Here is a 17593-nt window from a genome sequence, read left to right as displayed (position 1 = left end):
AAAGCACTCTTGCATTGTTTTAGCTTTTGAATGATGCTACCCTGCTGGCTATGCTAGCAGGCCAACATTTCTCCTTATTGGAGGGCTAGTCCATCTCAGTGTCACCCATTTACAGCTTGAGTAGACTGAGTAAAATGAAAGGAAAGTTTTGCTTAAGAACACAACGTTCTACCCGATCTGAGAAACAAAACTACAATCTTGCGATCGTGAGTGCTATGCGCCTTCATCGAAGACGGAAAGGAGTAAAGAAAAAAGAAATTAAGAAACAGATATATAAGATAAAGAGACGTAGACACCTCTTTAATTATACACTGCACAAGAGGACACCCAAAAACTCAATGCATGACCGCGGATGATTGTGACACTGCGACACTGAGATGGTGAAACAGCCAGCCACCCACAAATCAGTGACGCAAGATTTTAACAAAGAAGTAAAAGAAAACTCCCTGCCAGTAGCCCAGAGACCAAGCTCCCTAACGAACTCCTAAAAAACTACAGATTGAAAAAATGTAATTTGTCGATATATTATATTTCCGCGTCTTATTCCGTTCAGCTACGAATGCCGTAGCCCCAATTATTAAGATGTAGGATGGAGCAAATGAGTTGCTGTCAAGAACAAATCATGAATCCATCGGGTCTCTTCCCATCGTCTCAGGACAATCCCACTGGTTTCAGAATCGAGGGAATATTAACGCTAGCTAAGATTGGTTTAATTATTTATAGGAAAGTTGGTTATACATCATTTCCCATATAAAATTAAGAATATAAACGCAATGCTGAACTCCAGACTATCAACTTAAACAACATTTATTCAGGTGGTAAATATATACATCTTTAGCTCTTGTTGTTACAGCTTCTATGTGTGTGAGCATAGTTGTTGGGATGTTGTTATGTAGATGTAAGCGAGCTGTCGAGTGTAAGTCCGAAAGATGGAGAGTGACAGCTAAACACGTCCATGCTCTATTGCTGGCCAGCAAGAAAGAGATAGAATTAAGCGGGAAAGCTTGCTTGTTTAATTCCACGCATGCGTGAGACTACGCATGCGCACGGCGTTACTACATATTAATTTCATCTCGTTTTGGCACCCAAAGTAGCCCGCATTCAGTTGAGACAACAATCTTAAATATCCCTAATAATTAGTTAAATTAAAACAAGACAAGAAATTTGGGAGCGAGATTAGTCAATTAAATTGACTGCAGTACTTGTTTTATTCACCAAAAGCGAAGGATACAGTGCACCAGAGGACACATTCTCCCCAAGGTATCACGCAGTGGGACTGAACCCGAGACGACGTGGTTGCAAAACGAGCTTCTTAACCACACAATCATGCCTCACTTTCTGATACAATGTCGCTTTTGATCCTGCAACGATTGTGAGTTGTTTGAATCATGTTACATTGCAAAGTCCACTAACCGCATTTAAGTTTTGCAAGAGCATTACACAGCACAATCCATTTTCAAGATCAAAACATGGAAAAGGATATTTCACCAAAACTATGGCTGTTTAGGAACTCCATTAGATAATTTTACAGACTTGTCTTCATCATCAGAAAAATTAATACTTTTATGGCCGCTGCTGGATCAAATATATATTGATAATTTCCGTCCTAAAAACAGCAGCACGATATTGTCTTAGGCTCGTAAAATATAACTCAGGATTGAATAATCTGTGCAACCTCTTCTATATAAATAAAAACAAAACTGAAAATGATGTTTCATAGCAGACTTGGGAAAAGCGATGTTTTGTTTCCCCCTCATCTAAGTAGATAAGTAAATATCCTTTTCTACTCTAGGCACAATGCCCGAAATTTTAGGGGAGGAGGCCAGTCGATTACATCGACCTCAGTATGCAACTGGTACTTAATTTATCGACACCGAAAGGATGAAAGGCAAAGTCGACCTCGGCGAAATTTGAACTCAGAACATAAAGACAGATGAAATACTGCTAAACATCTCGCCCAGCGTGCTAACGTTTCTATCAGCTCGCCGCCTTTGGATAAGTAAATATCGACCTCGCGATATTTACTTATCTAGAAGTTTTAATCTATGTTTGGTATATCAACGGGCTCCTTTTATCTTTCTTGATGTTGCTACTAGTTTTGTATCCGAGTGACATTTGCTTGTTTGTCTGCAATGAGAAGCGATTCTGTTATACTAGAATCATGGGGTTTTATAAGAGGTTTGGATAGGGCTGTATATGCAGTAACAAGGACTTTGAGGTTGGAATTCAGTGTTGCATGTCCAGAAGAAGCGTATCTTTTATTTTGGGCATTTTCGTTTCATTTAGAAAGCAGGATGATGGTAAGAGTTCTGTATGAATAGATTGAAGTTTTGTGTAAACTGATATAATCCATTTTCAAGGTCAAACTATGAAGCGGGGGATACGCTGCCAAATCCACAGCTTTTTAGAAACTTTATTTGATAATTATACAAAATGTCAGCCAGATCGCAGGAAACCTTGCCTTTGTAACTGCTTGTTCATCAAATATGTTGGTGATTTCTTCATTTATAAAATTAACGACAGCATCGAGTTTTAGTAGAAACTAGCTTCCCAATTGAAGTTGAAATAAAAGCACGATAAAGCCATCAATACGGCCATTTCAACTGACCCCGCTACATCTGGTCCGTCAAACTTTGATAATATTTTGCCCTTACTTTCTGTTTATTATTTCCGACCAACTGGTCATTTAATTAAACTTTGTTTTGTTTTGGGTTTTTTTAACATTTAATTAAATTTAGTCATTAGATAGTAAGTTTGTTCACAATAAACATTTGCATAGAAAACTCCGATGGTTTTATTTTTAATGACAATGATGACACTGGTTTATATCGCTATGACATTTTTTTGAAATTAGAGAAATATCAGTTTCAATTGAGACATCTCTCTCAACCTTAAAATTATCCAGATGAATTAAGTTTCCTAACGTAATAATGAACAAATTTGGAAAAAACTTTCCTTGAATATTTGACATTCCGAATGTAGAGTTACTTACCCTGAATTATGTTAGCAGACGATTGCTTTAATCTGCTGGGAAGATCAAAATCACAAAATAACATGAAAACGCTGAGAAATTTTAGATATATTTATATCACGGTTTCTATTAAACTTCCGAGTAAATAATAATGGTAAATTTTTAAATATATAGTGGATAGAGAAAAAATAGTTTGTTTCTCAATGATTGGTGAAGAAACTGACGGTTATTTGGTTGTGCTTTCGTGTCTTGATTTCAATTGCGTGAAATAAAAAAAAATTGAAGGCTGATTTGAAAGTCTGATTTATTCTACTACTACTACTACTACAATCACTACCAAGAAGATGATGATGATAGTAGTGGTGGTGGTGGCAGTCGTGATGATGATTTCATTTTAAATAGAAAACAATGTCTTGTGACAGACGTACGAAAGGAGATGCGTTTCATGCTCTATTTATTCCAGACTGATTTAGTCGACTCTGCGGTAATTACGTACTTAATAGTTTGAATTTTTGTTCAGCATATCAACAAACTCTCGATTATTGTCAAGAAATCTTTACAACTTCCTTGATTCTATAACTATTTTTGCGCTTATGTGTTTGTTTCTTTATTTGAAATGAGAATGATAATGATCTTGAGTTTTTATAAAGGTACCTGAGCAAGACTGTAAAAGATGGCGTTTAATACAACATATCTAGGGGTGTCTTACATTTCGAGTAATCTTTGTTTTGCTATAAAACATAATGTGGAAAAAATATTCTCTGTCAATCAGTAGAAAATAAAATAAGGGCCTAGGAAGACTAGCATAATCAATATGTCTAATCTATTGTTTATGTAGCAGTTCTTTGTATTGATCAGCGACGTTTTATTGTGAGAGCTGTATAGATGCTGAAGGCAATATCTCGTATTTTTCATCATCCCTGTTTATATTGTTGAGTGACGGTTGCACTTTAGATTGTTGGTAAAAATAGCGATGGTGGATCTGCTAGGCAAGCTGCCACTTTTAGTCTGTTTATTTGGAGTCAAATTTCAAAACAACTGACGCAGGTTTGTTATGTCTGTGCGAATAATGGTAGTATAAACTGAAAAATATTTAACCTACACATGTTTTGCTTCCATACATGATCTCCCTTCAACTTCTCATAACAACAACAACATTCTATGTTGATGGCATTATAACAAACCACTCCTCCCACAGAGCCACAAACATAGCCACCTGTTCATTGAATGTGAGTGGACAAAGGAATAGCAGAGCAACAGCTAATTCAGAACAGGAGAGATCAAGTCAGTGGTGCCAAATAAAACCAATTCCAGCAGTTTCAGCAATGGCGTCACTTTATGAAACTGATGCCATGTGACACCATTAAATTCATTTTCCTAATTATGACATGGTGTGTGTTTCACAGACCAGGATTTCTCTCCAGAACAAGCTGCTACTTCTCTGCATTGAGAGGTCATAGCACTGATACTACAAACGTGATTAGAAAGATAGATTCTTCAAGCTGATCTAACAGGCAGGATACCTAGGGGTAGACTAAGAACAAGATTGTTGGATAATAACCTCAGTTGGTTATGCTTAAGAATCCAACAGGAAAATCTAATGATGATTGCTTCTGATAGGATCTTATGGAGGAAGTGTCCAGGAATAGATGGATGGCCTAAATCAAGAACAAACACATCAGCTTGTAGTGCATGCTGTGAGGTAAAATAACTTTGAGAATAATATGTGAAGTAAAATAGAACATCACTTGTTCAGGTTATCTCTTCAGATTTTCTATAGAAATTATAGCCAGCACTGATTTCATTATGATGTTTTGTATCCAAGTATGCCAAACGAGTGGAGGCGCAATGGCCCAGTAGTTAGGGCAACGGACTCGCGGTTTCGATTCCCAGACCGGGCGTTGTGAGTGTTTATTGAGCAAAAACACCTAAAGTTCCACGAGGCTCCAGCAGGGGATGGTGGCGAACCCTGCTGTACTCTTCCACCACAACTTTCTCTCACTCTTACTTCCTGTTTCTGTTGTGCCTGTAATTCAAAGGGTCAGCCTTGTCACACTGTGTCACACTGAATATCCCCGAGAATTACGTTAAGGTTACACGTGTCTGTGGAGTGCTCAGCCACTTGCACGTTAATTTCACGAGCAGGCTGTTCCGTTGATCGGATCAACTGGAACCCTCGACGTCATAAGCGACGGAGTGCCAACAACATGCCAAACGTAAACAACAATAAGATCAAAGATGAAAAACGGATATTTGAATATATGTACGATATTTCAGGAGTTTTTGCTCCTTCTTCAGCACCCATCTAACCCATTAACCATCCCAGAACTCATTCCTACAGGTCATTGAAATAGAATATGGTGGAGAATAAAGTGGATGGAAAACATTTAAATATTGGATAACTGGATGATGCAATGAAAGACGGGAGTAAAGTTGGTTGCTAAGTTGAAGTACAGCAACAACACATTGAATTGAAGAATGGCTTGATCACAATATGTGTATTTGGACAAGTTCAATGTTGACCAGCAGCCATCTTTTGAAAATATGAGACATCACAGGGTCGGTTGTCCTGGAATTGCTAAATACAGAAATTACATTGAAATACTGAAAAAACTAAGCATTTTGCAAGCTCATAAAATATTATAAATCAAAATTGTCATTTGCATATCATACTTGATGTATATACATTATTGAAAGGCAAATTTACTACAGTGTTATCCAGAGATGACATCTCTTATTGATATGCTGTGTTTAAAAAACAAAATATGTATTATATATATATATATATATATATATATATATATATATATATATATATATATATACACCCACACACACATACAGGATGCGATGGGTATGTATGTATATATATATATATATATATATATATATATATATATATATATATATATATACACCCACACACACATACAGGATGCGATGGGTAAATTGTCGCCATTTTATATTTTTAATTTTGTGCATGTGCATTGCTTGTTTTTGATTATGTTGACTACACAGTATAGTAGGGTCAGTTCGGCACCATCTGTGAGAAAAACAACAACATGACACAATTCACATTGCTAGAAATTTGGAAACAACATACTGTACTGCTTGGCATTTGCACTGGAAGCTCCAATACGAACATTTCAGAGTGTTTGGGTGTCAATCTAATGACAGTGCAATCTGAGGACATGTACCGAGAGCGATAAGAATTAAACATCCAGTCAACATCATGGTGTTTGGAGTGATCACTAGTGATGGCGACATTATGCCTCCATTCATTTTCTCACATGGCCTCAGACTCAACACAGAGGCCTACATCAAGTGCCTGGAGGAAGTAGTGCTGTCCTGAGGTCAGAGGGTGGCTGCTGTAAGACCCTATGTCTAGCAACGGGACTCTGCACCATGCCACACGAGCAGGAGCCCAGTCATGGCTGTCAGACAATTTCTGTGACCACATCACCCCTAACATCTGGCCACCTAACTCCCCAGACTGCAACCCATTTCATTATTATGTGTGGAGTGCAGTTGAGTGAGAGATCAATAAAACTCCTTGTAACACCAAAGATGAACTGAAGGCAAAGATCATGGCAACATTCACCAACTTAAACAAGGAGACCATCCAGAAGAGTTGCATGAGATTCCAAAGTCGTTTGGAGGCCATGGTTGAAGCCAATGGCAATTTTGTTGAATGAACTTATTCTTTAGTATTTCAAGATATTTTTATGTAATTTTGGTAAATATATCTATTAAAATGAGATGTCAGTGTCATTTTCATTTTTGTGTAATTTAGATGACAATATATCCACTGCACCCTGTATATATTGCAGGCACATGAAAATCCTCTCAGAAGCAGCTATCAGAAACACCACATGTATTTTTCCCAAAATGACCTTGTCAGTGGTATGCACACACAACATTTACATGCTTAGATGAGATTTGTCACCTCTGATATATAGAAAAAAAGTGAATAGTATTCACTAGCATTGTAAATAGCTGCCTGGCTGAACAACAATTCATTATATGCAATAGAAGTAGTCACAGTAAGTTTGCTTTTCAACAACTTTAATTAAATATTGCTTCAAGGGTATAGATGGAAGTAAACTTAATATTATTCCAGTTTGTCAATCCTTGTTTTAGAAAAGTAAGGCAACAAAAAGATAGAATGAAAAGAAAAGCATTTCCAATTTATTAAGCAATTTTTACTGTTTGCAAAAAAAATGAAAACAATAAATTTCACATTTTTCTAATTAATTTTAGAACAAAGTATTTTGCAACTGATTTATCAATGTTGGAGAAATGATAAACACTGAAAGACTTATGTTGGCATGAAAGCAGATGCACTTTCATTTAATGTCATTATACAACAATCCAGATAATCAAGGATTAAATTTTCCCCAAGTACAAAAAGCAGAAGGAAATTAGCTCAGTGTGAAAATATATAAAATAGAACTAAAAGTATACCTGAAGTAATTGATTTATTTTCAATCCTTTGAAAATATAGATTTTCAAATTTATATTTCTTTATTAATGAACAGTTAGGTGGAATTAGTAATTATTTTCCAACAATTCTTTCTTTCAGAGAAATCAATATTGCAAAATTGTAAAAGTTTTTAATGACTTCACAATTTGTTGATGAATACAGAGCAAACAAGAACCACTATAACTTAGAAAGTTGCCGATGAGCAATGAGCCTTCTTTGACATCATTTGCAGCATTTTACTGAGAATATCAAAATATGAGCATCAGCTTCAAAAGTGGCAGAGTCTTAGATAGTTTATCTTTTTTAAATGTCATAGGGTTTCTTTCCAAAGATATTCCAAACGTTCTCTGTCTTGCCTTTGCAATGACTAAACAACTACGAACAAAACTCACAACAACAACCTAACTTGCAGAGTTCTGTTATAATTAGTAGACATTTTATGAAAACAACAATTCAAAGGAAAATCATTTTATTCCACAATGAAATAGTAAAACCAAGAACTCCAAAGATTCTTTGGCAGAAGACATTTTACAGACAATGCTTCAATGTTTTAAAAAATAAACTAGCACCAATACTTTGTTAAATATCGACTGAAATAAATTATCACAAGAAATATTCCAGGGTTTCATCAAAACCATTGAAACAAAAAAAAAAAAAAAGAGGAAAAAACTGCTGAATGACTGAAGGAAATATGTCAATGAGATATGGGATGGGTGGAGGGATAGATTTTGGAATCATTAATTAAACTAATTAAGGTCACAGAATACATTTGCATATTTAAATCAGGTATAAATATACACAGGATACAGAAAGAAAGCAAAATGAAAAAAGAAAGTAGGGAACTAGATTATTCCAGTTTCAGTGTACCATTTTTGAAATGTACAGGATTAGAAAAATAAACCAAAGTTTTACAGCAGTTTAAAATGATTGTATTATTATTATTGTTGTTATTGTTATTATTAAAAGTATATAAATAGATCGTCTGCTATCATTATATTTGAGCCTCAATAGAAAAATAAATGTGATGTAGAAATTGATGTAGAAATGTAGATGATATTGAATTCCATCAAGAATAGAAAGTTTATTTTTCAAGTTGGAGCGAAACAGTGACAAAAGATTCTAAGGAATCTATTATCTGGAACTGGGGTTACTGGACTAATCTTAGAATCAGTTGCAAAACATCTGAGAGAAAGTATCTATAGTATTTTTTTGTAGGGAGAAAAATGAAATGGTAAAGTACTTCATGAATATGAAAAAATAAAATTAAACATTAAAACATGAGAAATTATAAGATATTAAATTTAAGGGGGGAAAAAAGCTATTAGTTTAAAAATTTATAAATGAAAACTCTTATTAAATATACAAGAAAAACGTGACAGGAATTATTCATTTCTTTTTGAAATTTTTTTAATATAAAAATCTGAGTGAATGATCTTTGATTACTATTGTATCAAATTTAAAATAAGAGTTCATTTTATCTTAAACATATTTTAAAAGTAGGCTATCATAAATTGTCCAGATTTTTTGTAATCTGATATCCTTATTGGACAATCTGTACATGAAGTTAGAAGACAGTTTTCTTTTTTTTAGTTTAGAATTTTGAAGAAATACATTATAAAAAAAGTATTATTGCAGACTAGATATATGAATCATATACTTAAACATCCCATAGATTTTACTTATGGTTTTCACATAGACATATATGTATATATACAAACACACAAATATTTTACAGGGTGCACAATTATTTCATTCAAAATAATAATTGTTAAAACACCTTTTTTACACTTGAAGAGCAAACAGGGATCCTCTCCAACATGGTTACATTAAAACAAAAACATTGACTTTAACTTGATTAAACTCTTATGATAAAAATAATTCCTCAAAACCATTTTTATTCCTATGTTTTTACTACTAAAGCCAGTTTTTTCTAATAAAGAAATATCTATTAAATACAGTTTTTAAAAAAATTATGTAAGACTAGTTATATGATAAAGGTAATAATTTAAAAAATAAGGCTGGCATTTGGATCACTTGATGGTCAATGGAACAAGATATAGGATAAAATGCTGAATCTATTGAACTTAATATTGATTTTCCTGGGCATTTAAGTTTTTTTAAGAGTAAAAAAAAATTGAGAAAATGTAATCCCAACATTTGACATTTTAAATCAAAATTAGGTGTTTATTTGGAGACTAGTCACAACAATTTTTACTCAAAATTAAATATATTGAGGAGGAAGTAAAAAAAAAAAAGTCAACAGAATTTTATCACCAATTTGTTCCATGTTTTCTAGAATATCATTAGAAATATAATGCTTACAAGTGAGTCCCAGATGGGAACCAAGCTCACATTTTCATTGTTAACACTTTGTTATAAATAAGTAATAAAACTGAATTGACATTATAATCCCATATTTTCATTGTTTAGTTTATAACATATCTGATCAATCTGTCATATTGTTATCTTATATTCTGACACTTGTTTAAAACAATTATTTGTAATGTAGAAATATACAATTTATATGTAAATAAAACAAATTACTTTTAAATTCTGTCAACTGTTGAGACAAACAACTTAAGAATGACTTTAGAAACATAGACACACAAACTTTGTGAAAGTTTTGAAGAAAAAGAAAAAAAATTGTTTTAGAAATTAATATATCACTGGAATGGAAATTACTCTTATAATCCCATTTATATTCAATTGAAGATTCATGAATATATCCACCTCAAAATATATCAACATGTCCTTGGTTGAAATGAAGTCACGCTGGGTGTGATTAGTTTGTGCTTGGTTTGTCCTTGATATGAATTAGTCTAAAAATATCATACATCTTTCATGTATTTTATGATGTACTTCGATATCTATAAATCTGTTGATATCTTAAATAAATTTCATGATAAAAATATTATTTTCTCTCCCCAGGCATATTGCTCCTTCATATTTCCCTCCTCATGACACTTGAAATATTATTAGAAAAAACTAAATGTAAAAACAAATAAGATGAGAGAAACTAAGAGTGGGGCCAAGATTTGGATGACATGCTGTAACTGAGGGAGAAATAGTGTGTAGTGACAGGCAGAAAACCATTATTTTTCTATGTTGTAGCTGAATATTCCAAGAAACAAAATGTAGTTACAGATAAACAAGTGCTGCATGTAAACTGAGGTGTATTCTGTATTCTTAACTTTTGTGTGTACGCATACATGTGTATTATATAGGCACAGGCATGGCTGTGTGGTTAACAGTTTCACTTTAGAATCACATACGTTCAAAGTCAGTCTCATTGCATGGCACCTTGGATAAATGTCCTCTGCTATAGCCCCAAGGCTGAGCAATGCCTTGTAGCCTTGTGAGTGGTTAATTTGATAGATAGAAACTGTAAGAAGTATGCTTTTATATATATATAAATATATCTATATATATAAAAATGAGAATGTGTGTCTGTCTGTCTGTGTGAATCCCTAAAACTCGAGAACTACGCAACCAATTTCATTCAAATTTTACACATGCCTTACTTAGGGTTCCAGTTGTGTTTTAGTCAAAAAAATTTTTAACTTCTTGCAGAGTTCGAGCCCACGGCAACATAATATCTCCTCCACTATTTAAGTATTACGTGTCAAAAGTGAAACAAAAACACCCATGTCAAATACTTTCACTTTAAAAATGAAACTATTCCACTAACTGAAACAATCACATTTCGATACTGTAATGACAGATACTTTCACAGAGAGAGAAAGAGAGAGAGAGAGATGTATATGTATACATATACATGTATATGTACACCATTTCGATACTGTAATGACATACTTTCAGAGAGAGAGAAAGAGCAAGAGAAAGAGAGAGAGAGATGTATATGTATACATATAGATGTATATGTACACATATATGTATAGATATAGAGAGAGAGAAAGAGAGAGAGAGAGGTGTATATGTATACATATAGATGTATATGTACACGTATATGTGTAGATATATATATATATAGATAGATCTATATGCATACATGTATATGTATACATATGTGTAGATGTATATATATATATATATATATATATAGATGTACATGTAATATGTACATATATACATGCATACAGATATCTATACATATATACACCCATCACACACACACATACACATGCACACAAACACACACATTAGTCATTTGTTTTCTTATCCAAAACTACGTCAAAAGTACTGAATGGATCTTTATGAAATTTGGAAATTATATTCTTTGCATAACGGCCATAACTCCCATGAAAATTCATATATTTTTGATGTTGATGAAATTTTAACCCCAACATAACAGATGAGCATTATTTGTAATTCAACGGTACAACAGTGTAAGACTACCCTTTCAGATATACTTACATTGTGATTTCTGCAATGTGGTGCATAAATTGTCAAGTAAATGAGACGCACCTTTGCCTCCACTGATTCACTTGCAAAGTGTTGAGTAAAATTATTTCGTTGCAGACCTCCGGCCATTTTGTTCTGTTGTTAATTCTGTAGATGACCTCAAACACAAAGTCTTTCCCAACTTTAAACAAAACTACCAAAATCACAATTGGTTATGTGAAAGAGCAATATTAGCTCCAAAAAAACGTAGCTGTTACAAAAATTAATCAACACCTGATGCATTCTCTTCCCGGCAATCTTCAAACTTACAAGTCTGTTGATACAGTTCCAGATACAAATGAAGTGGTGAACTATCCTCCTGAATTTCTCAATTCGTTGGAGCCTCCAGGACTACCTCCCCACATATTATCACTTAAAGTTGGAACGCCTGTTATGCTGCTCCGCAATCTGGAACCACCAAGACTTTGCAATGGAACACGACTCGTGATAAAGAAAATGATGTCACATGTTATCGAGGCTACCATTCTTTCTGGATGTGCAAAAGGGGATGACGTCTTTATTCCAAGAATTCCTCTTACTCCATCAGGAGCAGACATTCCTTTTACATTCAGAAGACTAGAATTCCCCCTTCGTGTGACTTTTGCCATGTCCATAAACAAATCTCAGGGTCAAACACTGTCTGTAGCTGGTCTTCTCTTGGAAGAGCCCTGCTTCTCACATGGACAACTGTATGTTGGCTGCTCAAGAGTGGGCAGCAAAAAAACCTATTTGTATATGCTCCACAAGGGAAAACAAGGAACATTGTTTACAACGAGGTGTTATAATCACAACAGCAAGAAAGTATGTACATGATCACCTTCTTTTACGAAACTTCATTGACTTTCATATATTTATATTGATATACATATATATACGTGTGTTTGGGTGCGTGTGTGTATATACATCTCTATATATAAAGATGATGCGTAGTCTAGACGGCGTTTTTAGATTTCATTATTCTCTTTAACCCGGGCAACACCGGGTATTTCTGCTAGTATATATATATATAATCACATGACCATGTGATAGACCAGACTATGAGATGCTGTTATACATTGCTAGTCACAATGTGCTTTGCATTGTTTTTTAGCTTTTGTCGTCGTCAGTTTTGTGCCCTCTTTCCATGCTGGCATGGATTGGACAGGTCATCTTATTTAAAATTATTGCCCTTTTCTGTATGTTTGTGTTGATATATAAGTATGCTTTCATATATTTATTTGTTAATGCATGGCAAAGAAAAAAAAAAAGGCCTGTTCTAGATGGAGGATAAATATGTAAAACCTTTAGTGAAGCTCGTTAATTATTCATTTTCTAATGTAACATGAAGCTCCTGATAATGTTCAAGGATAAATAAAGAATTAAAAATACTTAAACCTCGACTGGGACATTTTTTTCTTCTTGAAGGATGGCAAAAGTGTCTTTTTCTATATTTTTTATTTTTTTATCAATGACATGGCAGACATTTGCAACACACATACACACACACATATATATACACACATACACACACATATATACTCATACACTCACATATATATACAAACACACACAAACAGTGATGTACAGATTATAAATACCAATGTCAAACAAAAGTGCCTGGCCATGATACGACAGCCAGTGTGACATAACCTGTGGCGTTCTTCAGAAAAGTAACAGCATCAGAATGGGTTACATGTTTTAGAGTTTGGTCATTCACTGACAGAAGCATGTCTCCACATCTAAAATAAAATACAAAACAAAGTGTTCAGGTCATCTTTGTGTCATAATTAGTTCACAAGTTTCTATTAAACAGTTGTTCCTTGCATTATATGAAACTCATTTCCTATGGCTTCATTTTAGTTAACTTTTCATATTACCAATCACTTAAAGTGGATGGGATCTGTGGAAGAGGGAGACCCAGGAAGACATGGGACAAAGTACTGAAAATCAGTCTCAAGACAGTGACCCTTTAGGAGATGACAAAGGACCAAAGTGACCGGTGCCTTGCTTTACTCAAGAAGACCTGTCTGCCACAGAAGAATAAATACCAGTGCTGGTGCCATGTTAAAAGGACTTGTGCTGGTTCCACATAAAAAGCACCCGGTACACTCTGAGGAATGGTTGCCTTTAGAAAGAGCATCCAGCTGTAGAAACCAAGCCAGAACAGACAATGAAGCCTAGTGTGACCCCTGGCCTTGCCAGTTCTAGTCACACCATCCCACCCATACCAGCATCGAAGACAGACATTAAATGATGGTGATGATGATTAGTTTATTAGGTGGCAGGCATGGCTGGTAGTTAAGACGTATGCTTCCCAACCACATGGCTTCAGGTTCAGTTCCAACTGCATGGCATCATGGGCAAGTCTCTTCTACAATAGATTTGGGTTAACCAAAGCCTTTTGATTAGATTTTGGAAAAAGAGACTGAAAGAAGCCAATCATGTATATATATATATATGCATGAGTCATTGCCTTGACATTACATGATAATTGTAAACAAGTGTCACCATGCAAGCAGTGTCCTTTCTTTGCAATCTTCCATGAAAACAAGTGGTCATGAAGAAATATTACTTTATTTGGAAACAGGTGAGGGTCAGCAACAAGAAGGGCATCTGGCTATAGAAAAATCCATAGATAGAAACTGTAAGAAGTATGCTTTTATATATATATATATAATCACATGACCATGTGATCGACCAGACTATCAGATGTTGTTATACATTGCTAGTCACAATGCAAGTACAGAAAAGTGGATGTTAAAATGATGATTATGATGAATATTTTTGTTTCCTTTCTTTGAGTTGGGCACACCATACTCTAGAGCAGGGGTTTTCAAACTTTTTGACTTGCGGACCCCTTTATATTTCAGGCTTTACCTTAGGGACCCCCTTATAAACGCTTATGAAATTTATACATAAATATTTGCTTAAAATAACATATATTTTTACATATATTTATTTAACAGTATTTAACAAATAGGTTCATTGTCAATTAAAAGATTTCGATTAAAAAACATAGATAAAATCAAATTGCCCATAAAAAGTATTTGCTGTCCACGGACCCCTGTGGTCCGCAGACCACAGTTTGAAAACCTCTGCTCTAGAGTAACCCACATATATCTTTTATCTTTCACCTCTTAGTCATATGACTGCAGCCATGCTGGAACACCACTTTGAAGGGTTTAGTTCAGTGGTTCACAACACAGGAGTTTATATGGCCCTTGGGAGATCCATATAAGATTTTGCTGTTAAAATTTATGTGCAATAAAATCAGTTATACTTCTACAATACACAAAATATTATTTTAACAAATTTTTTATACAATTCCTAATAATATTGGTATCAAATTTTGGCACAAAGCCATTAATTTCAGGGGAGGGACTAAGTTGATTACACCACCCCAATGCTCAAACAGTACTTATATCAATCCCAAAAGGATGAAACATCAAGTCGACCTTGGTGGAATTCAAACTCAGAACATAAAGATGGACGAAATGTCACTAAATGTTTTGCCGAACATGCTAACAATTCTGCCAGCTCACCACCTTACAATTCATAATAATATTTAATTCTAAAAGTAGGATTTCCTTTAACCATCAAATGGCTGGTGGGGGTGATTAAGTAAAATAGGAATCAAAACAGTTCATAGGAAAAAGAAAATGGTTGGGAACCATTGGTTTAACTGAACAAACAGATGCGTGTACTTATGTAAGCCTTATAACTATTCTATAAAATAAAGAACAGTTTAGCAGTGACAATAAGCTTTAAACTGATGGTGGTGATCAAGAATGTTTGTAATATATAGATGAAGTTTATCTAGTGCTTAAAAATAGTGCAAATTAAAAGAATTATAATTCTTCAGAATAACCAAATGTATGCTCACCGAGGCGATGACTACGGACCGAGACCTTTGGAAATGGGCTGTGCGTGAGAAGACCCGGCAAGCCAAGTAAGATCGTTGCCAGTGCCCCTGGACTGGTTCTTGTGCGGGTGGCACATGAGATGCACCATTTTGAGCGTGGCCGTTGCCAGTACCGCCTGACTGGCTCCTGTAGGATTTTCGAGCGAGATCGTTGCCAGTGCCCCTGGACTGGCTTGTGCGGGTGGCACATAAAAGACACCATTTCGAGCGTGGCCGTTTTCGTGCGGGTGACACGTAAAAGCACCCACTACACTCTCTGAGTGGTTGGCGTTAGGAAGGGCATCCAGCTGTAGAAACTCTGCCAAATCAGACTGGAGCCTGGTGTTGCCATCCGGTTTCACCAGTCCTCAGTCAAATCGTCCAACCCATGCTAGCATGGAAAGCGGACGTTAAACGATGATGATGATGATGATGATGATGCTTTTCTACATTTGAATTTGATGAAACTCTTATCTAATGAAACAAAGTTCTGATAATTGAAAAAATAAAGAGAGTAAGTGTTACCTCAGTCTTCCATCTTTTGCTGCAGGAGTGTCTTGGACAATAGATTTAACAAACATTGGTAAATTCCCAAGACTACTGTCACGGCCACCAACAATTGCAAAACCAAGGCTGCCATTTGGACCACGTAACAAGGATATGGATTTCACAGTTTGACAAATCCTGAAATAAAAACATTAGAACTGAAAGAAACATAGACATGGAGGGGAAAAAACTGTCAATGAGAATCCCAATGAGAAGCAAGGTAGTTGCAGCATTGCTCCATACTATTCTATATTTTTGAGATGAGGAATTATGTACATTATTTACAATGGACAAATAGGTGTCCTCACCTTGTTTGTTGTTACCACAACGTTTTGGCTGATGTACTCCCCAGCCTTCATCAGGTGCTCTATTGGAATTTCGAACCCAACCTTTTATTTGACTAATGGTGTACTCTGTTCTCATTCCTAAAGTAGTCCTTTTTTGCTGATGTTATTTTTTCTGTTGATATTTCCCAAGCCCCTGCCTGGGATTGAACTCAGGATCCAAAGGTTAGTAGCCCGCGCTTTTATCCATTATACTATATGCCTGTGTGCAATTATAGAGTGGGCTTATAAACCTAAGTTCAATCCCACAGTACTCCATTTGTCAAATAAAGGGTTGGGTTCGAAATTCCACCAGAACACCTGTTGAAGGCTGGAGAGTACATCAGCCGAAACAATGTGGTAACAACAAAGAAGGTGACAACCCTGATCTGTCTATTGTAAATATTGTGCATAACTCCATGTCTTTCTATATCAACTTCTGAAAATCAGAGTAATCTATGAAACCAGTTAAGTCTTTAAAAATATTATAATAAAAAATCTAAACAAATCCTAGTGCATTTTCAACTTCTGATATATATATATATATATCGAAATTGCAAAGATAATCTGGATCTTGACTGAGGAAAGAAAACTCCGAATGACCTGTCATTATTTTCTTTGTATTGCCTATTTGGATGTTTTGTTGTCCCTTTCTTATATCACCCAACTGTGTGGATGTTTTGCGTTCTTGTCCAATTTTGTATCATTTATATATATATATATATATATATATATATATATATATATATATATATATATATAACAGGTCTCTTTCAGTTTCTGCCCACTAAATCCACTCACAAAGCTTTGGGTGACGCAAGGCTTTATCAGGGTGCCATGCAGTGGATCTGAACCCCAAACCATGTGGTTGAGAAGCAAACTTCTTACAACATAACCATGCCTGAGCCTATCTAAATTTAATGACAAAGTTAATGCATGCAACAAATTAAGTGAAACCAAAGCAAAGTTAAACATTCAGAATAACTTAC

General features: G+C 34.9%; 1 protein-coding gene across 5 annotated transcripts in view; it reads right to left on the bottom strand.

The window, feature by feature from the left end:
- Positions 1-13113: 13113 nt before the first annotated feature.
- Positions 13114-17593, bottom strand: part of LOC106874566 (ligand of Numb protein X 2) — an 84462-nt gene continuing 79982 nt past the window's right edge. For 3 of the 5 annotated variants that reach the window (XM_089360050.1, XM_089360049.1, XM_089360051.1), the window contains 2 exons: positions 16261-16419; positions 13275-13573 (listed from right to left, as the gene is read on the bottom strand). In XM_089360050.1, the coding sequence (XP_089216176.1) occupies positions 13438-13573; positions 16261-16419 (295 nt within the window). In that variant the 3' untranslated portion in view covers positions 13275-13437. Of the gene's footprint in view, positions 15713-16177; positions 16420-17593 lie in introns of all 5 variants that reach the window. The other 2 variants (XM_089360048.1, XR_016243681.1) reach the window with 2 other exon arrangements.

The sequence above is a fragment of the Octopus bimaculoides genome, chromosome 11, assembly GCF_046866305.1.
Source record: "Octopus bimaculoides isolate indiv1 chromosome 11, ASM4686630v1, whole genome shotgun sequence".
Lineage (NCBI taxonomy): Eukaryota > Metazoa > Mollusca > Cephalopoda > Octopoda > Octopodidae > Octopus > Octopus bimaculoides.
This window is presented reverse-complemented; position numbering and strand designations above follow the sequence as displayed.